This window comes from Sapajus apella, unplaced genomic scaffold (assembly GCF_009761245.1).
Source record: "Sapajus apella isolate SASKATOON/1434 unplaced genomic scaffold, GSC_monkey_1.0 scaffold52, whole genome shotgun sequence".
Taxonomy (NCBI): domain Eukaryota; kingdom Metazoa; phylum Chordata; class Mammalia; order Primates; family Cebidae; genus Sapajus; species Sapajus apella.
This window is the reverse complement of record NW_022436992.1, coordinates 12,003,968-12,029,071: the sequence shown is the minus strand read 5'-3', so window position 1 is coordinate 12,029,071 and position 25,104 is coordinate 12,003,968. Positions and strand designations below refer to the sequence as shown.

General features: G+C 38.1%; 1 protein-coding gene across 2 annotated transcripts in view; it reads left to right on the top strand.

Moving 5' to 3' along the window:
* Nucleotides 1–25,104, top strand: part of LOC116526889 (E3 ubiquitin-protein ligase RNF103) — a 115,297-nt gene that overhangs the window by 80,997 nt on the left and 9,196 nt on the right. For both annotated transcript variants that reach the window (XM_032243607.1, XM_032243604.1), the window contains one exon: nt 4,977–5,156. In XM_032243607.1, the coding sequence (XP_032099498.1) occupies nt 4,977–5,156 (180 nt within the window). The remainder of the gene's footprint in view (nt 1–4,976; nt 5,157–25,104) is intronic.

Below are 25,104 nucleotides of genomic sequence, written 5' to 3'. Positions count from 1 at the left end.
TCAGGAGTTCAAGACTAGCCTGGTCAACCTGGCAAAACCTCGTCTCTACTGAAAATACAAAAATTAGCTGGGTGTCATGGCGTGTGCCTGTAATCCCAGCTACTCAGGAGGCTAAGGTGGGAGAATCGCTTGAACTTGGCAGACAGAGGTTGCAGTGACCCAAGATTGTGCTATTGCACTCCAGCCTGGGAGACAAAGCGAGACTCCATCTCAAAAAAAAGAGAATGAAATAAGCCAATTAGATCTAAAGATGTATACAGAATACAAAATACACATTCTTCTCACATATACACAAGACATTCTTTAGGATAGACCATATGTTAGACTACAAATCAGATCTCAATCAAATTCAGAAGATATATATGGGATCTTCTCTGACCACAACAGGATGATATTAGAAATCAGTAACAGAATACTGAAAAATTCACAAATGTATGAAAATTAAGCAACACATTCTTAACCAGTGGGTGAAAAAAAGAAATCACAGGGAAACTAGAAAATACAGACAAGTAAAAACCAAATCACAACATACCAAAAGTTAGAAGGTGCAGCAAGAGCAGTGCTCATAGGAAAATTAATAGCTGTAAATGCTTACATTAAGAATGAAGGCCAGGTGCAGTGGCTCACACCTGTAATCCCAACACTTTGGGAGGCCAATGCTGGCAGATTGCTTGAGCCCAGGAGTTTGAGACCAGCCTGGGCAACATGGCAAAACCCCGTCTCTATCAAAAATACAAAAATTAGGTGCTGTGGTCTGTGCATAGTCGCAGCTACTTGGGAGGCTGAGGTGGGAAGATCACTTGAACCTGGAGGCAGAAGTTACAGTGAGTTGTGATGGTGACCAACATTCTACTCCAGCCTGGGTGATGAGAGTGAAACCCTGTCAGAACAAGAACAAACTCAACCCAACACTAGCAGAATGAAGAAAATAATAAAGATTAAAGCAGAGACAAACAGAACAGAAAAAGAATAGAGAGAATTAACAAAATCAAAAGTTGGTTCTTGAAAAAGACAACAAAATTGATACACCTTAACTAAATTGACTAAGGAAGAATAGAAGGGTGAAAGTACAAAAATCAGAGTTGAAAGTGGGGACATTACTATTACTACTGATTCCACAGAAATAAAGCTTATAAGAATACTACGCACGATTGTATGTTAATATATTGGGTAACCTAGATGTAATGGACAAATTACTAGAAACATAAAACTTACCAAAATCGAAACATGAAGAAATAGAAAATGTGAGTAGACTTATACCTAGTAGGAAGATTGAATCAGTAATCAAAAATATCCTGACAAAGAAAAGCTATGGTCCTGATGACTTCACTGGTGAATTCTACCAAACAGTTAAAAAGAACTAACACCAGTGCTTCTCAAATCTCAAGAAACTGAAGAGAAGAAAACATTCCCTAATTCATTCTATGATGCTAGTGTTGTCCTGATAATAATATCAGACAAAGATGTTGTGAGAAAGCTATAGACCAGTATCTCTTGTGAACATTGGTGTAAAAATCTTCAACAGAATACTAGCCAACCAAATCCAGCAATACATTAAAAGGAGTATACATCATGACAAAGTGGGATTTATTCTGGAATGCAAGAATGATTCAACATATAAAATTTGATCAGTGTAATAACTCACATTAACAGAATGAAGGGGAAAAGAAACTTGCATTATCATCTCAATTGATGCAGAAAAAGCATTTGTCCAAATTCAGCACCCTTTCATGCTAAAAACACTCAACAACTAGGAATAGAAGGAAATTACCTGAACATAGTAAAAACCATGTATGGAAAGAAACCACAGGGACTATTATAGTAAATGGTGAAAGACTAAAAGCTTTCCCTCTAAGATCAGGAACAAGGCAAGGAGGCCCACTTTTGCCACTTGTCTTTAACTTAGTACTGAACTTCTAGCCAGAGGAATGGGACAAGAAAAAAATAGTTGAAAGTATCTAAGTTGGAAAGGAAGAAGTAAAAATCTCTGTTTGCAGCTGATATTATACGTATAATACCCTAAAAGTTTTTCAAAAACACCCATTAGAACTAATAAACAAATTCAGTAAAGTAGCAAGATACAAAATCAGCACCAAAAAAAATCACTTGTATTTCTCTATATTAACAATGGACAATCTGAAAAAGAAATTAAGAAAAGTAATTTTCAGTAGCATCAAAAATAACCAGATACTTAGGAATTTATTTAACCAAGAAGGCAAAAGACTTGTATAATGAAAATGATGAAAGATTGCTGAAAGAAATTAGACAAATAAATGGGAAGACATCTCATTTTCATGGATTGGGAGATTCAGTATTAAGATGTCACTACTACTCAAAGCAGTTTTATACATTCAGTGTAATCCTTATCAAAATCCCAATGACATTTTTTAATAGAAATAGAGATATCTGTTCTAAAATTCTTATAGAATCTTAAGAGACCCTAAATAATCAAAATAGTCTTTAAAAAAAGAAACAAAGTTTGACAACACACTTCCTGGTTTCAAAACTTGCTACAAAGCTACAGAGATAACATCAGTATAGTACTGACATAAAGACAGATGTATAAACCAATGGAATATAATTGGGAGTTCAGAAAAACTATGTGTCTGTTGTCAACTGATTTTTGACAAGGGTGGCAAGACCATTCAGTGGCAGAAAGGACAGTCTTCAACAAATGGTGCTGGGAAAACTGGATATTCATATGCAAAAGAATTCAGTGGGACCTTTGCCTAACAATGTATACAAAAACTAACCTAAAATGGATCAAAGACCTAATGTAAGAGCTAAAACTATAAAACACTTAGAAAAAAACACAGGACAAAACTTCACAACATAAAGAACAAACTGCTGAGCATGGTGATGTGTGCCTGTAGTCCCAGCTGCTCGGGAGGCTGAGGCTCTTGAGGCCAGGAGTTTGAGGCTGTAATGTGCTGTCATCATGCCTGTGAATAGCCACTGCCCTATACCCTGAGGAACATAGATCCCATCTCCAAAAAATAAAAAAAAAGTAGACAAACTGGACTTCATGAAAATCAAAAACTTTTGTGCATCTTCAAAAGATTACTGGGCAGGGCACAGAGGTTCACTCCTGTATCCCAGCACTTTGGGAGGCTGTGGCGGGTAGACTGCTGGAGTCCAGGAGTGTGAGACCAGCCTGGGCAATGTGGTGAAACCCAGTCTCTACAAAAAAAGAAAAAGAAAAATTGTACACTAACAAAATAAAAAGATGTTACCATCAGAGGAAAAAGGCAACTCATAGAACAGGAGAAAGCATTTGCAAATCATTTATCTGACAAGAGATTGTTATTGAGAATACATACAGAACACCTAAAATGCAACAACAACAAAGCAACTTGACTCAAAAATGGGCACAGGACTTGCATAGACTTTTGGAATTTCTCCAAATAAGCTGTACAAATTGTCAGTCAGCACGTGAAAAGATGCTAAACATAACTAATCATTAGGGAAATGGAAATCAAAACCACCTCATACCCATTGGGATGACTACTATCAAATCAACAACAAAACCTCCAGAAAATAACAAGTGTTGGTGATGATGTGGTGAAATTGGAACCTTTGTATACCGTTGGTGAGAATGTAAAATGAAGTGGCCACTATGAAAAACAGCACAGCTGTTCCTCAAAAAATTAAAAATAGAATTACCATATAACCTAACAGTTCTACTTTTAGGCATATACACAAAAGAAAGCAGGGTCTAGAAGACATATTTGTACATCTGTCTTCTTCATAATAGCTAAAAATTGGAAATAACTCGTGTCCAGTGACAGATGATTGGTTAAGTAAAATGTCATATATGCATACAATGGAATATTATTGAGCCTTAAAAAGAAAGTTCTGACATATGCTACAACGTGGATGAACCTTGAGAATACTAAGCTTAGTGAAATAAGCCAGTCAGGAAAAGAAAAATATTATATGATTCCACTTAAAGGAAGTAGCAAGGGTAGTCAAATTTGTAAAGACAGAAAATAGAATAGTGGATGCCAGGAGTTGGGGGAAAGGGGAAATGGAGAGTTGCTGTTTAGTGGGTGCAGAATTTTAGTTTAGGGAAAGATGAAAAGAGGTCTGGGCCGGGCACAGTAGCTCACGCCTGTAATCCCAGCACTTTGGGAGGCCAAGGCAGGTGGATCACCTGAGGTCAGGAGTTCAAGGCTAGCCTGGCCAACACGGTGAAACCCGTCTCTGATAAAAATACAAAAATTAGCCAGGCATGGTGGCGGGTGCCTGTAATCCCAGCTACTTGGGAGGCTGCGGCAGGAGAATTGCTTGAAACACGGGAGGCAGAGGTTGCGGTGAGCTGAGACTGCACCATTTTGCACTCCAGCACGGGCAACAAGAGTGAAACTCTGTCTCAAAAAAAATTAAAAAGAGTTCTGGATGGGACTGATGGTTGCACAACAATGTGAATGTACTTTATTCCACTGATTGTACACTTACAAATGGTTAAGATGGTATATTTTAAGTATTTTACCACAGTTTTAAAAATTGGAGAAAACACTACTGATCATAAAGCATACCTGTGGCTGATGCTGGTGTGAGACTTCTAATATGTTTAGACTTTCCTTAAGTTGCAGGTTTTTAGAAATGATTAGTGACTGTGTAGAAACTATACTCTTATAATTGTGGGAATACTACTTGTTGATTATTGGAGCAAGCTTTGGAATGCATTTACAGTAAATTTTTTTTCAGTTCTTAGGGCCAGTACCAACAAATGATAGAATGAACTTGAGAAAGGTGTTTGGAAATTCTGTCAAGTGTAATAGGATCATACTTTTCTTTTGAACCACTTTGATGTTTCTGGAAATGATTAATATTCACTACATTATTTTGATTTCATTTGTGTCCTTCTATATTTTTTTCTATTTAATAGACACATTTAGATCACAATAAGAATGTATTTGAGTGCCAGTAAACCTGACTTACCCTTGATTTTTGGTGTTCTGTTCTAAATTTAGATATCCAAAGAGAAGAAGAAAAAGTGAAACGATCTGTGAAAGATGCAGCCAAGAAGGGCCAGAAGGATGTCTGTGTAGTTCTGGCCAAGGAGATGATCAGGTCAAGGAAGGCCGTGAGCAAGCTGTATGCATCCAAAGCACACATGAACTCGGTGCTCATGGGGATGAAGAACCAGCTCGGTAAGACTGCACTTACCTTACATCTTGTAATGCCGATGCTGCTGTTATTACCAACACGGGTTCCTTGAATAGGAAAAACTCAACTTCGGTTTTTATTCTTTGTATTTTCTTATTGTTGAGTGTTGTACAAATGCAAAATATAATAATATTGGTTGTTTTCTTTTGTCAGTATTTTAAAAATAATAATGAAATCTACATATAAATCTGCTTTGTTTAGAAGTTAGAATATATTGAACAGTGTTACCGAGTGACCTGAGAATTGAGTTGCAGGATTAAGAGGCCAGCCTAGATGTTTGGAGGGAGGATGAAAAAAAGAGTTCCCTCCCTTTGTCTTAGGCCCAGAGCAGCCCCAGGCAAAATGTTAAAACAGAATGTTGGGCTTTGGCTTACCTCGTTTTCTGCTTCATCTCTGTCTACATATTGCTTCGTCACATCTTAGGAATCTGCAGACCACATGATGGGTATTCAGCGTACGTGGGAACCGTCCATTTTAGACGACTTTTAGGAACTCATAATATTTAAAATAAGAATAATTATCATAATATTTCAAATAAGAATTTCCTTTCAGTGTCCAGTACAGTACTATTTGTGGTCATTCATCTAGTTGGTTTCTTTTCTTAAATTAGAAAGTCCTAACTCAGAATTATAGTTCTTTAGTAATGGCAGCATGTGACTGTCAGATATTTAGATTGAATACAGACTCAGAAATTATGGAGAGCCAGCCATGGTGGGATGCAGTTGTAGTCCCAGCTGCTCAGGAGGCTGAGCAAGGAGAATTAAGTGCTTGAGCGTAGGGGTGTGAGGCCACAGTGAGCTATGATTACACCTGTGAATAACCACTGCACTTGAGCCTGGACAACATATATGTAGCAAGGCTGTGTCTGTAAAAAAGAAATTATGGAGACATTTTTCACTAAAGAATATTTTCAACTCTCTGTTAGATACTTCATTGATCACACTCAAAAGAAGTTAGAAGATGAAGTGTTTTAATTTATAGGATGGTGCCAAATGAGTTTCTAATGCATTATTTGGTTGCTCTGGGTATTTTCTTCACATTTAATTTTAACATTCGAATGTGGCTTTAAAATATGCTTAACCATGAAGGTATCATTAGTTTCTTTATCCAAAGACCGAAGAGAATAATCATGGATTGCGAAAGAGTAAAATTAATGACAAAATGTACCACATCTTCTTTAAAAAAAAATCTATCAAGATTATCTTCACTTTTATTTATATTTATTTTTTATTTTTTGAGATGGAGTCTTGTTCTGTCACCCAGGCTGGAATGAAGTGGTGGGATCTCGGCTCATGACAACTTCCACTTCCCAGGTTCAAGTGATTCTCCTGCTTCAACCTCCTGAGTAGCTGGGATTACAGGCACCCACCACTATGCCCAGCTAGTTTTTGTATTTTTAGTAGAGACGGGGTTTTGCCATGTTACCCAGGCTGGTCTCGAACTCCTGACCTCAGGTGATCCACCTGCCTCAGCACTGCAAAGTGCTGGGATTACAAGCATGAGCCACCACTCCCAGCCTATCTGTACTTTTTTTTTTTTTTTTTTAATTTTAGTGAGAGTTACTTATTTTTATTTTTATTTTTTTATTGTACTTTAGGTTCTGGGGTACATGTGCAGATCATGTAGGATTGTTGCATAGGTACATACATGGCAAGGTGGTTTACCACCTTCATCCCCCCATCTCTTATATCTGGTATTTCTCCCTTATCCCTCCCCACCCTCCCCACTCCCTGCTGTCCCTCCCCTAACCCTTCAAGCTGACCGCAGTGTGTGATGCTCCCCTCCCTGTGTCCATGTGTTCTCATTGTTCAACATCTGCCTATGAGTGAGAACATTCGGTGTTTGGTTTTCTGGTCTTGTGTCTGTTTCCTGAGAATGATGGTTTCCAAATTCATCTATGTCCCTATGAAAGACACGAACTCATTGAATTTTATAGCTGCGTAGTATTCCTTGGTGTATATGTGCCACATTATCCAGTCTGTCATTGATGGACATTTGGGTTGGTTCCAAGTCTTTGCTGTTGTAAACAGTGCTGCAATGAACATTCGTGTACATGTGTCCTTATAGCAGAACGATTTATAAGCCTTTGGATATATACCCAGTAATGGGATTGCTGGGTCAGATGGAATTTCTATTTCTAGGTCCTTGAGGAATTGCCACACTGTCTTCCACAATGGTTAAACTAATTTACACTCCCACCAACAGTGTAAAAGTGTTCCTATTTCTCCACATCCTCTCCAGCATCTGTTGTCTCCAGATTTTTTAATGATTGCCATTCTAACTGGTATGAGGTGGTATCTCAATGTGGTTTTGATTTGCTTTTGTCTAATGACCACTGATGATGAGCATTTTTTCATATGTTTGTTGGCCTCATATATGTCTTCTTTTGAAAAGTGTCTATTCATGTCCTTCACCTACTTTTGAATGGGTTTATTTGTTTTTTTTCTTGTAAATCTGTTTTAGTTCTCTGTAGATTCTGGATATTAGCCCTTTGTCAGATGGGTAGATTGCAAAAATTTTTTCCCATCCCATTGGTTGCCAGTTTGCTCTAGTGATTGTTTCTTTTGCTGTACAGAAGCTCTGGAGTTTACTTAGATCCCATTTATCTATTTTGGCTTTTGTTGCCATTGCTTTTGGTGTTTTAGCCACGAAGTCCTTGCCTATGCCTATGTCCTGAATAATTTTGCCTAGGTTTACTTCTAGGGTTTTTATGGTGTTAGGTCGTATGTTTAGATCTTTAATCCATCTGGAGTCAATTTTAGTGTAGGGTGTCAGAAAGGGGTCCAGTTTCTGCTTTTTGCACATGGCTAGCCAGTTTTCCCAATACCATTTATTGAACAGGGAATCCTTTCCCCATTGATTGTTTTTGTCAGGTTTGTCAAAGATCAGGTGATTGTAGATGTGTGGTGTTGCTTCTGAGGACTCTGTTCTGTTCCATTGGTCTATGTCTCTGTTTTGGTACCAGTACCATGCTGTTTTGATTACTGTGGCCTTGTAGTATAGTTTGAAGTCAGGCAGTGTGATGCCTCCAGCTTTGTTCTTTTTGCTTAGGATTGTTTTGGCTATGCGGGCCCTCTTCTGGTTCCATATGAAGTTTGAAGTGGTTTTTTCGAGTTCCGTGAAGAAGGTCATTGGTAGCTTGATGGGGATAGCATTGAATCTTTAAATTACTTTGGACAGTATGGCCATTTTCACAATATTGATTCTTCCTGACCATGAGCATGGAATGTTTTTCCATCTGTTTGTATCCCCTCTTATTTCCTTGACCAGTGGTTTGCCCTTTACATCCTTTGTTAGTTGTATTCCTAGATGTTTTATCCTCTTTGTAGCAACTGTGAATGGGAGCTCGCTTTTGATTTGGCCCTCTGTTTGTCTGTTACTGGTGTATAGGAATGCTTGTAATTTCTGCACATTGACTTTGTATCCTCAGACTTTGCTGAATTTGCTTATCAGTTTAAGGAGATTTTGGGCTGAGACAATGGGGTCTTCTAGGTATACAATCATGTCATCTGCAAATGGAGACAATTTGACTTCCTCCTTTCCTAATTGAATACCCTTTATATCTTTTTCTTACCTGATTGCTCTGGCTAGAACTTCCAATACTATATTGAGTAGGAGTGGTGAGAGAGGGCATCCTTGTGTTATGCCAGGTTTCAAAGGGAATGCTTCCAGTTTTTGCCCATTCAGTATGATATTGGCTGTGGGTTTGTCGTAAATAGCTTTTATTATTTTGTGATGTGTTCCATCGTTACCTAGTTTATTGAGAGTTTTTAGCATAAAGGGCTGCTGAATTTTGTTGAAGGCCTTCTCTGCATCTATTGAGATAATCATGTGGTTTTTGTCTTTGGTTCTGTTTATGTGATGGATTACGTTTATAGATTTGTGTATGTTGAACCAGCCTTGCATCCCTGGGGTGAAGCCTACTTGACCATGATGAATAAATTTTTTGATTTGCTGTTGCTTTCGGTTTGCCAGTATTTTATTGAAGATTTTTGCATCTAATTGGCCTGAAGTTTTCTTTTTTAGTTGAACCTCTGCTGGGTTTTGGTATTAAGATGATGTTGGTCTCATAAAATGAGTTGGGGAGGATTCCCTCTTTTTGTGTTGTTTGGAATAGTTTCAGAAGGTATGGTACCAGCTCTTTGTACGTCTGGTAGAATTCATCTGTAAACCCATCTGGACCTGGACTTTTTTTGATTGGTAGGCTATTAATTGATGTCTCAACTTCAGCCCTTGTTATTGGTCTATTCAGGGTTTCAACTTCTTCCTGGTTTAGTCTTGGGAGAGTGCAAGCGTCCAGGAATCTGTCCATTTCTTCCATATTTACTGGTTTGTGTGCATAGAGTTGTTTGTAGTAATCTCTGATGGTAGTTTGTATTTCTGTGAAATCGGCGGTGATGTCCCCTTTATTGTTTTTTATTGCATCTATTTGATTCTTCTCTCTTTTCTTTATTAGTCTGGCTAGCGGTCTATTTTGTTGATCTTTTCAAAGAACCAGCTCCTGGATTTGTTGATTTTTTTTGAAGAATTTTTTTGTGTCTCTATCTCCTTCAGTTCTGCTCTGATCTTAGTTAAGGTCTTCTGCTAGCTTTTGAGGTTCTTTGATTTTGCTTCTCTAACTCTTTCAATTTTCATGATAGGGTGTCAATTTTAGATCTTTCCTTGCTCCTCATGTGGGCATTTATTGCTATGAATTTCCCTCTAGACACTGCTTTAAATGTGTCCCAGAGATTCTGGTACGTTGTGTCTCATTGGTTTTGAAGAACATCTTTATTTCTGCCTTCATTTCATTGTTTATTCAGTCGACATTCAGGAGCCATTTGTTCAGTTTCTATGAAGTTGTGTGGTTTTGAGTGAGTTTCTTAATCCCGAGTTCTAATTTGATTGCACTGTGGTCTGAGAGACTGTTTGTTATGATTTCCGTTCTTTTGCATTTGCTGAGGAGTGATTTACTTCCAATTATGTGGTCGATTTTAGAGTAAGTGTGATACAGTGCTGAGAAGAATGTATATTCTGTGGATTTGGAGTTGAGAGTTCTGTAAATGTCTATTAAGTTCGCTTGGTCCAGATCTGCGTTCAAGTCTTGGATTTTCTTGTTTTTCTGTCTCATTGATCTGTCTAACATTAACAGTGGAGTGTTAAAGTCTCCCACTATAAAGATGTGTGTGTGAGTCTAAATCCCTTTGTAGGTTGTTAAGGACTTGCTGTATGTATCTGGGTGCTCCTGTATTGGGTACATATATATTTAGAATAGTTAGCTCTTCTTGTTGTATTGATCCTTTTACCTTTATGTAATGCCCTTCTTTGTCTATTTTGATTGTTTTTGATTTAAAGTCCATTTTATCAGAGACTAGGATTGCCCCTCCTGCTTTTTTTTGCTCTCCATTTGCTTGGTAAATCTTCTTCCATCCCTTTGAGTCTGTGTGTGTCTTTGCAGGTGACATGGGTCTCCTGAATACAGCACACTGATGGTTCTTGGCTTTTTATCCAATTTGCCAGTCTGTGTCTTTTGATTGGGGCATTTAGTCCGTTTACATTTAATGTTAATATTGTTATGTGTGAATTAGATCCTGCTGTTTTGTTACTGGTTGGTTGTTTTGCCCTTTGGTTGGTATGATTTCTTCATTGAGTCATTGGTCTTTACCATTTGGTTCTTTTTTGCAGTGGCTGGAACTGGTTTTTCCTTTCTGTGTTTAGTGCTTCCTTCAGGAGTTCTCTTAGGGCAGTTCTGTTATTAACAAAATCTCTCAGCAATTGCTTGTCCGTAAAGAATTTTATTTCTCCTTCACTTATGAAGCTTAGTTTGGCTGGATATGAAATTCTAGGTTGAAAGTTCTTTTCTTTAAGGATGTTGAATATCAGCCCCCACTCTCTTCTGGCTTGTTGGGTTTCTGCCGAGAGATCTGCTGTGAGTCTGATGGGCTTCCTTTATGGGAGACCCAACCTCTCTCTCTGGCTGCCCTTAGCATTTTTTCCTTCATTTCAACCCTGATGAATCTGACAATTATGTGCGTTGGGGTTGCTCTTCTAGAGGAGTATGTGGTATTCTCTGTATTTCCTGTATTTGAATGTTGGCCTGCCTTGCTAGGCTGGGGAAGTTCTCCTGGATAATATTCCGAAGAGTGTTTTCCAGCTTGGATTCGTTCTCCCCGTCGTTTTCCAGTAACACCGATCAAGTGTAGATTAGGTCGTTTCACATAATCCCAGATTTCTTGGAGGCTTTCTTCATTTCTTTTCACTCTTTTTTTCTCTTTGCTTGCCTTCTTTTTTTATTTTATTGAGTTGATCTTCAATCTCTGATATCCTTTCTTCTGCTTGATCTATTTGGCTATTGAAACTTGTGTATGCTTCATGAAGTTCTTGTGCTGTGTTTTTCAGCTCCATCAAGTCATTTATGTTCTTCTCTAAGCTGGTTATTCTAGTTAGCATTTCGTCTAACCTTTTTTCAAGGTTTTTAGTTTCTTTGTATTGGGTTAGAACATGTTCCTTTCACTCAGAGAAGTTTGTTATTACCCAGCTTCCGAAGCCTGCTTCTGTCAGTTCATCAAATTCGTTCTCCATCCTGCTTTGTTCCCTTGCTGGTGAGGAGTTGTGATCTCGTGGTGGGGAGAGGTGTTCTGGCTTTTGATGTTTTCATCCCTCTTGCACTGGTTTCTTCCCATCTTGTTGAATGTATATAGGTTTCATCTCAGGTAGCTGCTTGGGGAGGCAGCCTTTCCTTTGTCTGCCTGCAGAGGCGCTGCTGGGATGCCACCGATTCAGTGGAGCTGCTGCATATTTTTCCTGCGTCTTATATTTGCTCAGGAAAACTAGGCCAGCTTCTGCAATGGCGGCTGCCCTTCCCGGCTGAGCTCGTTCTTTCCTGGTCACTCTCTAACTGATGTTCTGGGTGTGAAACTCTGAAGTGAGAGTTTTTTAGCCTGCTAGGCTTTGTGGGGGTAGACCCGTCTTGCCGTATGGCCTGTTTCCCTGTGTTCAGTTCAGCTCCTCTTCTTTCTGGGGAGCAGGTAGCTCGGTCCCACCAGCTTTTTTTTGGCTTTCTCAGCGTCAGCCAGTGCTTCCACCTAGATCTATGCTGACAGCCCTGGCTCTGGCCTAAGTTGCTATTCTGCCCTGTTCAGGCAGCTCACTGAGGCTTTTCAGCCCAGCAAAGATTTCCTGTTTCTGTGGGTTGTATGTAGAGGGCTTGGGTGGAGGGCTTGCGTGGAACGCTGTGTCCCAACTGAAGTCCCAACCGGAGATCCCCTGGTCCTCCGGTCAGTCGCAGGCACCACCTGGGTGGGGCAGTGCCCCACCTTGCCTCAACTTGCCCTGTTTGGTTTATATCCACTGTCCAACCAGACCCACAAAATGAACCTGGTAGCTCGTTTGGAATTGTGGAGACCACTTGGCTTCTGTGTCTATCTCTCTGGGAGCTGCCTTCCGGATCTGCCTGTTATTCAGCCATCTTGGGACCTCCTTCCTTTTAAAAACCATGTTATTTCAGGCCAAAAGTTATGAGTTTAGGCTCTTAAAATACTGGATATATCACCTAGATATGCCTTTTGATCAAACTGAGTATCAGTGCCATAAGGAAATAGTTTAATGTCAGGTTGAAAGCTCAAGTACTCTTGTCTTTATAGCCAGCTTGAACTTTTCAGATTTATTCTCTATTTTTCCTGCAACATGCTCAAAAGATGCATGTTCAGTTGACCATGATAAGCTTATTTAAAAATGTTTCACTCTTTGCTTATTGCTTATTTTGCCTTTTTTGCTCTATGAATTAAGCAGCATGTGGACAGCCTCTTTTTCCCAATTGTGAAGATAAAAGCTGAGGATAATATAATAAATGCTTATGTACCTATCATCCAGAAGTAGTACAATTTGTCTTTTTATTTTTTTTGATAGCGATGGGGTTTCGCTGTGTTGCCCAGGCTGTTCTGGAACTCCTGAGCTCAAGCAATATACCCGCCTCAGCCTTCCAAAGTGCGGGGATTATAGGCCACCGCACCTGGCCCAGAACTAATAAAATTTAACATTTTATTGTATTTGCCTGCTTCTATGTTATTAAAGAAATAAAGCATTATAACAAAAGTTGAAGCTCCTGTAATACCCCTTCCCAATTTCATTCTCTTCTCTCCCAGCCTCTCCAGAGAAAACCACTATCATGAATCTTAAAATTTGTATAAATGGTATCATACTATAGATACCATTCTGTGTCTTTTTTCTCCATTTATCATTGTTTTTGAAATAGGTTCATAATGATAAATATAGGCAGGATGCAGTGGCTCACACCTGTAATGCCAGCCCTTTGGGAGGCCATGACAGGAGGATCACTTGAGCCAGGAGTTCAGAACCAGCCTGGGAAACATTATGAAACCCTGTCTCTATAAAACAAAACAACAATGGCCACAAAATTATCTATATATATAGCGAGAAGGAAAGCATGCACTAGTCCATTGATTTGAACTATTGGATGGAATTACATTGATGTATCACGTTTTATTTTTCTGTTTCCCTTTTGATGGATGTTAAGGTTGTTTTCAGTTTTTGCTATGTGTAAAGGTTTAGGACAATGGTATACTCACAAGTAGAACTGCTAGGTAAATAGCTCAGTTTAAATTTTGCTAGAACTACAAAATTGCTGTCCAAAGAGGCCTTATATGTTTCCAGCAGCAGTGGATGAGTTCATTTTTCCATACCTTTTCACCCATCCTTGGTATTGCCAGACTTTTTTTATTTTTGAGAAATGTTATCTTGTGTTGATAGTTATCTCTAGAGCATCTTCTTTTCTTTCAGTTATGGTTATAGTAAAGAATCATTAGTCTGCATGGAAGAAACTCTTTTATCATAACATTTTCAGCAGTGTACATAACAAAAGCTCCCCAATGCACTGCACATAAGAGCCTATTTAAATATATACCTATCAATATGTTATGTTGTTTGTTTCATATATATATACTGTGGCTTTACCAGAATTGAAAAGTAAAGTGTCTGCTCTTTGGCCTCTGAATGTTAAGGTGCCCAAGGGCTCTATTCTAGATCCTCTGCTCTTTTCCATCTTCACTCCCACTAGTTGATCTCATCTAACCCCATGCCTTTAAATGCCATTGATTTTTAATTTTTTATCTTCAGGGCTGCGTTTATCTCTAAGTGCATAATTGATATCTCTACTCAGATGTCTTAAGGGGTGTCTCAAAATCCATATGCCTACAAAAAAAAAATCTTTATTTTCCTTTCTCCACCACTTTCTCCCAATCTTTCTACTATGAGAATTATTTTTTTATTTAAAGTTTTTGGCATCATTAAAAAATTAAACATATATATACCTTGGGTTACATTGTAATTGATGAATTTCATGAGACTTCAACTCCCCATTTGCATTTTTGTTTATGAAGTTTGGTGTCAAATTTCATTGTGGTAATCCGGTGTGAAAAGAGCAAAACCCAACTTACTGCGTAAACAGCCTTGCTGAGGGAATCCCATCTGATGCAAGAATTTTAAGCAGTCTCTCTTTTTTTTTTTTTTTTGAGACAGGGCCTTGCACTGTCACCTAGGCTGGAGTGCAGTGGTGCCGTCTCAGCTCACTGCAACCTCAGTAGTCTTAATGGAGAAAAGTGGGACAGGAGTCACCAGATGGAGAAGAACGGCATATATATGCATGGTTCTCAAGTATTTTACCTGTAGCATAACCCACATTATAAGTGGTGTTTTAGTTCAGCAAAGTATTACATGAAATTTTTGTTGTTAATGTGAATTTTATTGATTTTGAAGTTTTTTTAATATTTAATTTTGTTTTTGAAATACTTTTGTAATTGTACAATTATAGGCATTGGGCATTTTTACCCAATTAGTAAAATACAAATAACTAAAGCCAACAACAAAAAGTTACTGGTAGCAGAGGAACTGTTAACATTTTGTTTTTTTCCAGTGGAGGAGTGAATCCATAAATTATTATATACTCAGGTTTCAGCATAGTACTCAGCTGTAGAAAGAGGTTAATGATGCACATTCAATAAGAAAGCGAATTGCAGAACAGTATGTATAGCATGATACCACTCTATAAATAAGTAAATAGAGGATATGTTTTTGTAGGTGTGTAAATGAATGATAAATGGATAAACAGAGGCCTGAAAAGATATACAGTAAGCTATTTACAGGTTTACTTCTGAAGAGAGAAGTTGGATTGTTTGAATCATCCTGTATTGTTTTCTCTTTAACTTCCTATTTTGGAAAATTTAAGCATGTGCAAAAGCAGAATGAATATCCAAATGAATGTCTATGTACCTGTCACCCAGCTTAAACAATTATCAACTCTTGGCTGATTTTACTTTATTTATCTTCATCCAACCTAATCCCTATATTTTCCCCTGAGAATCCGTATACATTTAACCCCTGGTGTCCCCAGGGGATTGGTTCCAGAATCCCCACTAATACCAAAATTTGTGGACACTCAGGTCCCTTATATAAAATGAGGTAATATTTGCATGTAACCTATGCATATCCCCCTATACTACTTTAAGTAATCTCTAGATTAATTATATAATACCTGATACAACGGAAGTGCTATGTAAATAATATACTGTATTGTTTAGGGAATGATAAAAAGCTTATACGTGTTTGGTACAGACACAGCGTTTCATTTTCATTGTTGAATATTTTTGATATAGAATATTTTGTTGTCTTTGGTTGGTTGAATTTATAAACACTGAACCCACAGATACGGACGACCAACTGTGATTTCATCTGTAACTATTTCCATATGGATTTCTAAAAGATGAGTGTTGTATCCTTCTATTCCTTGATGCATCCTTTCTGTCCTGGAGACTTGTATCATACAGTGCTTGGATATGTGCATATACATTGCCTTTGCACTGTATTTTCTGTTCCTTTGTGAAAGCCAACAGTCAGATATTGGATTTCTCAGACTAGTCCTTTAATTTTCTTATCTTTCCCATGTTCCATTTTGAGGATAATAATAGTACCTTCTTCATAGGCAGGTTGGGAGGCTCATTTCATTGCCTGGAATAGTAATTGCTGTGTATGTAGGTTCTAAATATTATCATCATTATCATGATCAATTTTATCTGTGTAATCTACTTTCTGCAAAATTTCCTCAACTTTATTTTCCATTTTTTGTCATGAATTCTTTATTTTGGCTATCTTTAATTTTCAAGAAAGAGTTCTTTTTCTTATTTTTAAAAAATTATTCTGTTCTTCCTAGTTGGTGCACTATTGTCTTTTGTTAAAGATCGTTGTCTTTTGGAAATTTTCTTATGTTTCATGTACTGTTTCTCAGAACAACTTCTCCCAATCACTCTTTTCTTTCCTATCCCACTTCTCTTTTTAAAGAAAGAGGTGGGAGGGAGGGAGGCAGAGGAGAGAGTGGAAGGGAGGAGGGTAAGGGAAGCTAGATTTAAGTATAGGCTTTCTGAGTACCTGTCCTTGCTAGTCTTTTCAGGCTAATAGACTGAGCTACAAAAACCAAAATGTTAATTCATTTAATAAGTATCTCTTTTAGCCCTTATTCTGTGCTAGGCATACTGCTGGGCACTGGGGTTAAAATTATGAACATGACAGGCACAGACACTGCCTCTAGGTATGGGGTGAATTGTAAATAATTGAAGAAATGTAATAAAAATTAAAAATAATAAATTTAATAATCAAATGGATATTTATAATTACAAACTGTGATGTGCGCTAGGAGTTTGTTAAAGATAAATGTAGAATCAGGGATGGCCCCTTTCAGGCACTGATGAAACCTGAAGAAAGATGAGCTATTAATTTTGTGGGGGCGTGGAGAATAGTGTTCCAACTTCCCTGGCTAGTATGTGTGAAGAAGGGCCTGGGGCCAAAAGGAAGTGTGCATTCTCGACGTACAAGGAAGGTGTGGGAGGTTGGGGTACTGAGCAAGTGGAAGGGATGGCTGGAGAGGATGAGCAAGGAGGTGAAGACAATTTTTACAGCTGTTAGGAGAGCAAGGGTTCTTTAAGACAAGTTCAAAGTAAGACGTGCTGTAGCGATGCAGATAAAGTGCAGTGGGAGTTCAGAGGAGAAGTATTTTGGGGAGAATCAGGGCAGCATCTGAGTATAGAGGGATTAGTTGTGCAAAGGCATAGCTGAAATATTTCAGGCTATGTTCAGGAAACAGTTTGACAGGAATGCATGAAGGGGAGCAGTGGGAAGTGAGGATGGAAAGGTAAGTTGGAGTTAGAGTTCTGAGAATCAGGCTGATGAATTTAAATTATTTTGTAGACATTTGAAAGCTTTAGCACATTAGAAGCATAGAGCAGAGGTGCAGGGAGGGACAGTGCAGTAAGATTGGAGGTAGTGGGACCTGAGAGGTAATATGGGGTGGAGTAGGGGAATGGAATAGGTTAGTCTAGTGACAATGGACTAGAAGAGAAGACACTAACAAGAGCAGGTGCAGAATAAATGGGTCTTAGTGAAGGTTGCTGTGAGCGCTTGAGCCTGGAAAGAGACTGCAGGGCCATTAACAGACACTGGAAACACAGGGAAAGGAACAGGCCTAAGCGAGGAGTCTCCACTTGGGCTGACCAGACTAGTCCCCAGAAATCAGTGGCTATTTGGTTCACTTGGCTTCCACAGCGCCTAAACTTTTGCTGGCAGGAAGGATTCCTAGAGAGGGCTAGTGAGCTGGTTTATAGTGGAATGTTGCTTGTTGGGAGATTAAATACAGCAGAGTAGATACCAGTATAGAACTTGGGACAGGGCAGGAAGGAAAAGGCTACATTTTGGGAGTGGAAAAAGAGAAAACCAAGTGTAGCCAAAGTTCCTGAGATGTCTTTGTCGTCTTTCCATGGCCCCCATCCCATCCCTAGCCTGTTGCTGCTTTGAAAAGCCAAGATTTGACAACATAATTCCTTTTCCTTAAGATGTTCTCCTATTAAAATGCAGATGCCCCTGGGGAGGGGTAATCTGTTCAACCTTGTCACCTATTAATACATTGTCATGATTAGGTGCCTTCCAGGTGACAGCTTTCTGACAGCAGCTCCTTGCTGTATAAGACAGATGATGAGCGTGTTTTGATTTGAAGAGAGAGTTAAGGGAGAGGTTCAAAGGTGGAGCAGGAAATAGAATTATCATATGCTCCAGCAATTCCGCTTTTGGGATATACCCAAAATAATGGAAGGCAGGGATTCAAATAGATATTTGGATACCAGTGTTTATAGCAGCAGCATTCACAGGAGCCAAAAGGTAGAAACAACCCAAGTGTCCATTGACAGATGAATGGGTAAATAAAATGTGATATATCTGTATAGCAGAATATTACTCAGCCTTAAAAATGGAGGAAATTCTGACTTATGCTACAACAACATGGACGAATCTTGAAGGCATTATGCTTAGTGAAATCAGCACCTCCGAAAAGGATGAATACTACATGATTCCACTTATATGATGTACTGTGGGTCCTCAAATTTAGAAACAGAAAGTAGAGTAGTAGTTGCAAAGGGCAAGGGAAAATGGGGAATGAGTTAAGTGATGGTACAGAGGTTCAGTTTGGGAAGATGAGAAAAGTTCTGGAGATGGTTGGTGGTGATGGTTACACAACAATGTGAATGAATGTACCTAATATCACTTAACTATATAATTAAAAGTGGATAACAATTACAAATGTTATGTTATATATAATTTTGGGTTAAAACAATGTATTTTATGTTATGTTTATTTTACCATTAAAACAGTGGGGGACAGGCGTGAGTGCTGAGCTGTGGTGGGGTTCTGGGTGGCAGAGATGCATGAGAGCTCCAGGCTCTTAAACGGCAGCAACAGTGTGTCTAGAGGGGCAGGCCATGTAGTGAAAGGGAGGCCCAAGTAGGATAGTACATCCACCTAGCTACCTTTGTCCTTTTTGTTTTGTTTTGTGCTTTGATTGGAGGACCTGAAAGTGAGTTTGTAAGGTATGGATCTTTGGGGTCAAACATAACGTTTGTGAAATTTAGACCAATTTGTTGAATCAAAACACATTTTTAAACAGTTTCTAGTATTTTTAACTTAGATATGATTTGGCTCTGTGTCCCCACCTAAATGTCATGTTGAACTGTGTTCCTGAGTGTTGGAGGTGGTCCTGGTGGGAGGTGATTGGATCATGGGGGTGGTTTCTGATGGTTTAGCACCATTCCCCTAGTGCTGTCTCATGATAAGAGTTCTCAGGATCTGGTTGTTTGAAAGAATGTAGCACCTCCCCCATTTCTTGCCTGCTGGCCAGGTGAATATGTGCCTGCTTCCCCTTTACCTTCCACCATGATTGTAAATTTCCTGAGGCCTCCCCAGAAGCAGAAGCCTGTGTACCCCGCAGAACTGTGAGCTGATTAAACCTCCTTTCTTTATGAACGACTTAGTCTCAGGTATATCTTTATAGCAGTGTGAGAATGGACTAATATAGACTTATTGTTTTAAAAATTGCTACAGGAAAAAAAAGAAAAAAAAAAAGAAAAAAATTGCTACAGAAATATATAAAATAAAAGTAATTGTTTACCAGTTTGTCTTGGCCTCAGCCCCCTTACCCACTGGTAACTACTATTTGAGTACTATACAAACTATCCTGCAGTTTGCTTTTGTTAGTTTAACATTATGTCATTTTCTACTTACCACACACGTTTATTACTCAGGTCTACAAATTTGAGCCCTTAAATAAACAAATTTCGCATTTAATATTAAATTGTGGTCTAGCATATACAAGATTAAAATTCAGTTTCTTAAGGCTTGCTGAATAAGTTATCTTCTAAAATAAATATATATCCATGTCATGTGTTGTTCATGATGGTGTTTATTCAAGGGTTTTAAGTTTTCCCCTCCAAAACTTTTACAGATTTAAATTCTACAGTGCATGATTGTCTTTTTCAAATGAAGTATTTTCCCCTGCATAAGCAAAATACAACATTAAATGAAAAATTTTAAGAGAATGAAAATCATCTACCTCCCTCACAAATTGATTGTTTTATATTTAATTTTAGTCGTTATTCATACGAATATTTATTTTATACTCTGTAGATACCATATAAGAAGACATTATTGGCATTAAGTGGAAGTGACATGAGGCAGTAATTTCTCTAGAATTTTAAAGTCCGATCCCCATTAGCAGGCTGGATCCTCAGAAACCCTTCCTTATCCTCTCCAGTCTTACTTCCTACAGAAATGCCTTTGCTGAGCTGTTTTCATACTATTCTTTTGCTTTTTATGATGGATAAGAAACAGCCACATGATTATTTCTATAACTTCTATACAATTAGTGGTGCAGTCAATAAAGACTCTTACTTTAATATTCCTTGATATTAAAAGCCATGGAAGAAATTTATCTTAGAACCTAGCCTGAAACAAAATCTTTCCCAGTGAAACAGTGTTGCTTTTACCAGTGAGTGTCCTACAACCCAAAACATGATTAACTTTTGTGTTTTAGCTGTTGAGATGCTCACAGCTAAACTTAATCTCAGTTGCAGTAGCTTTTATTAGCCTAGGCCACTGATTCTCAACAAGGGGCATTTTTGCCCCCTTGGGGGACGTTTGGCAGTATTTGGGGCCATTTTTGGTTATCACAACTAGGAGAAAAAGGGGTGCTGCTATTGGCATCTAGTGGGCAGGAACTGGGGCTGCTGCTAAACACCCTAGAATGCATAAAACAGCTGCCTCCAACAAAAGAATTACGTAGCCGAAACTGTCAATAGTGTGGTTGTTGAGATACTCCAGCTCACATTTACGGAATCAACTCACACTTTTGAACTTACTTATTTTATTGTACCTGCATTATATATCTTTTTAATAAACTGCTTCAAGTTATTTTTTTCAAGTGGAGGCATGTAAGTCATAAACATGACTTTAAATTTTGAAAGTTTCTGAAATTTACATGGTTTCAGTATTCTTTTATGACATCCTTTTGGTTTGGGTTCACCATATTATAGAATGTTTGTACTGTCTCCTTTTCTTTTAATTTTTATCATTCTGTTCATTATTATTATATGTTAGAGATTTCATTGGAAATCATGATGTACCTTTTACCTGTTTTTCTTAACCTTGTTACAAGGAAGAGGTGTCTTACTCTCAAGAGATTTTTTACTTTTGAGACGCAAATGTTTTTAATATCCCTTCTCTGAACTTTCATATGTCATTATTATGAAGTGTCATATTTCATATTTTTTTATAATCTGATTCATTGTGTTTGTAAATACTGGTTAAGTTGGCTTTAAAAAAACCACACTGTTTGTCTAGTGTGTCAATATATTGCTCTCCTGGGCTATTACTACCAGTCAGCTCCATGTTTTTGATGCTATTTTTAACATTATTTTTACTTCATTTTATTTTTATTTTTGAGATAGGGTCTGTGGGCCAGTCTGGAGTGCAGTGGTGCGATCATGGCTCACTGTAGCCTCAGTCTCCTCGGCTCGAGTGATCCTCCCACCTCATCCTCCTGGCATAGCTGGAACTATAAGCACAAGCCACCTCACCCAGCTAGAGATGGGGTTTTGGTAGAGATGGGGTTTCACCATGTTGCCCAGGCTGGTCTTGGTCTCCTGTGCTCAAGTGATCCGCCTGCCAGGGCCTCCTAAAGTGTTGGGATTACAGGTGTGAGCCACCACAACTGGCCCTATTGTTATTTGCTAATTTTAAAAAATTTAAACTATAATTTCTATGAGAGCCTGTGATAGGTAGAGAGACTTCTCTGTTTTTGTTGCTTTCATTATTGGTGTCCACATTCTTTTCAGAATATTTTCACTGGGTTCTACATCTACTGATTATGAAACTAATTTTTTACTTACTTTGCTTCCATCTTTAGTTGTTGATATTATATATAACATGGTCATATTTACAGCAGAAATTGTTTTTCTTTGTATAATATCCTTTTTTCATTTGTATCAGGTATGAGGATTTAATGTTACTTTATTTTTATATGTTTTAATTTTTTTAAATTAAGATTTGTGTTTTTAGAAAATAGTAGACTCACATATATGTAGTACATGTATTTGCAAGAAATAATACAGAGAGATTCTGTGTACCCTTCACCTAGTTTCCCAGGTTTTTACATGTATCCATAGTTCTTTTTATTGCTGAGTAGTATTCCAGTCTATGGATATACCAGTTTATTTAACTATTCACCCATTGTAGGAGTTCTCAGTTGCTTCCAGTTGTTAGCTATTATGAATAAAGCTGCCGTAAAAGTGTACAGGTTTAAATTCCCACCAGCCAATGTGTGAGTGATCCTGTTTTTCTGCATCTTCTCAAACATTTGATGTTGTCACTGTTTTTTATTTTAGGCATTTTGATAGGTGTATCGTGCTGATTGTGGTTTTAATTTGCATTTCCCTAATGGCTAATGATTAGGAACATCTTTTCATGGGCTTATTTGCCACCCATATCTCCTCTTTGGTGAAATGAAACTTCTCTACTTTTCTGTGTCTTCAAAATTCTCTTCAATGAAATATTTAAAAGTGAACCCTTTTCATTATTTTATGTTTATTTCTGGTTTTTAATTTCTTTTCCTATGTCAGTTGCTTTGTTTTTGTCACTGGTATATGGATGTTCTGTCTATAATTTAAAAGATTGGGAGAATGAGCTTCTATTTCCTTCTCCCCGTTTTTTGCCATCTGAAATTTTTTAAAATAAAGAAATGTTCTGGAATTTTTATGATCAATACAAAAAAGAAGAGAAAAGATACACTTCTGATCCAATACTAAATCTGTCATTCTATGTAGGAGCGCTTGAGTCTTTATAAAACCATTTCAGTGTTAAGTTCATTTATTGTTTATTTTCAACAAATATTTGATTGTCAGCTGTACCAGGCACAGTGCTAGGCACTGGGAATACAATACTGATTCATCCTCCAAATAAAAGGAATCTAGTGGCCAGATGTGGTGACTCACACCTATAATCCCAGCACTTAGAGAGGCTGAGGCGGGTGGATCACCTGAGGTCAGGAGTTCAAGACCAGCCTGGCCAACATGATGAAACTCTGCCTCTACTAAAAATACAAAATTACCCAGGTGTGGTGGTGCACGCCTGTAATCCCAGATACTTGGGAGGCTGAGGCAGGAGAATTGCTTAGAACCTGGGAGGTGGGGGTTGCAGTGAGCCAGCCAAGATCATGCCATTGCACTCCGGCCTGGGCAACGGGCAACAGAACGAGACTCTGTCTCAAAAAAAAAAAAAGAAATCTAATGCTCTCTTGGGCAGCACATAATACTAAAAATGGAACAGTACTGAGAAGATTAAGGTGGACCTGCACAAGGATAACTTTCGAAGTACTCCTTTTTTTTTTTTTTTTTTTTTTAATTTGTCCATCAAGCCTCTACTGTATGGAGCTGCCAGTGAGGCTGGCACTCCACACTGAGGGAGGACCACGTGGAGAGGCCCTGAAGTTGGAGAGAGCCTGAACCAGGGAGATCTGCAGACAGGCCTGGGGTAGGGATGGCATTTCAACAAAAAGAGATGTGACCAATGAAATGCTGCTCAGTTTATTTCATATTCCTCTCCGTGTACCTTTGATCTTTCTAGTTTTAAATGTAGTCAACTAGTTTTTACAATGCTGACTTAGTACTATTTTCTGTAGAATTTTAACCTTTTTAGGGGGATGTGGGGAAGGTTTTTTATTATGGTAAAATATACATAACAAAATTTGCCATTTTAACTTTTTAAGCATAAAATTTGCGTTTTAATTAACATCTTAAATATATAATGATACTTTGAATGCTCTGGTCTTTTGAAGATTTTAGGAATTTCAGTTTCAGTCTAACACGTGCTTTCTGGGACTTTCTACCATTAAATAATGCTTTGTTTATAGATTGATAGATTCACTTATTCATTCAGCATCTATTTTTTGATTGCCATCTGTGCATCCAGCATATTGTTACACAGTGGCACGTAGTCACTACCCTGATGCCATTTATATTTTAGTATATAATATGTGTTCTTGGCTTTTTAATGTGGTATTTTAAGATTAAGCCAACCATGCCTATTGAGTGTGAATCGACTTTGGTCTTAATGGGTTTGTACAATGTATTCGAGGACAGTTTTAGTATTTTAAATAGTACCTGAGTTCATTAGAAGGTTCTCTGGCAACTCTGTGATTAGAGTTTTGTTCACACTTTAGAATTCATGTTACATATACTTCATAAAATATAATGCATGATATTTTTGCTTTCTTTTGTTGTATTAGCTAAAAAATATGTTCAGCAGCAAATAACAGAAAACTTGAGCACAGTGGCTTATATGATAGCAGAGTTGTGGAACTAGGTCTCTTTTCACCTCTCATTGCCTGTTTCTGCTTCGAGCTGGTTATCTTGTACATGGGACATGGGCTTCCCCATCAGTGCTTTCTCAGAGTCAGGAGCTGAACAGGAACACACCAAGGTGTATTCATGCATCCTAACTAGTTCTCACTCATCTGGGACATTCTTAAGATACATGTATAAATTGCTTTAGCAGTAGCACTTTATATTTGTATGTGTGTGAGAATTTACAAAGCTCTTTGACATATGTGATCTCATTCAGTCTCCACAAATAAGGAAAACAATTCAGCTTGCTGAAGATCACAATCAGGAAATGGCAGAGCTGGGGTTCAAACCCAATTATCTCTAGTCCAAGTCACATGTGCACTAAACCCATCAGGCAGAATAAAAGCCCAACGATTCTTTGGCAGGTTGGTTTTATAGATTCTAGAGTGAATGCCTGATGCCAGGTGTTGCTGCAGTGAAGTCCGTCAAGTCTCACCGTACAAAATGACAATCTTGAATACAGATGGCCCTTCTTGATTTCACCTTCAGGGTATAGTTGTTTTTATTTTTTAGTAAACTTATTTTTTGAGCAGTTTTAGGTTCAAGCAAAATTGAATAGCAAGTATAGAAGATCCATGTACCCCTGCCCTCACACGTTTATAGCTTCCATCACTATCAACATGCTACACCAGAGTGGTACATTTGTTACAATCAGTAAACTTCCATT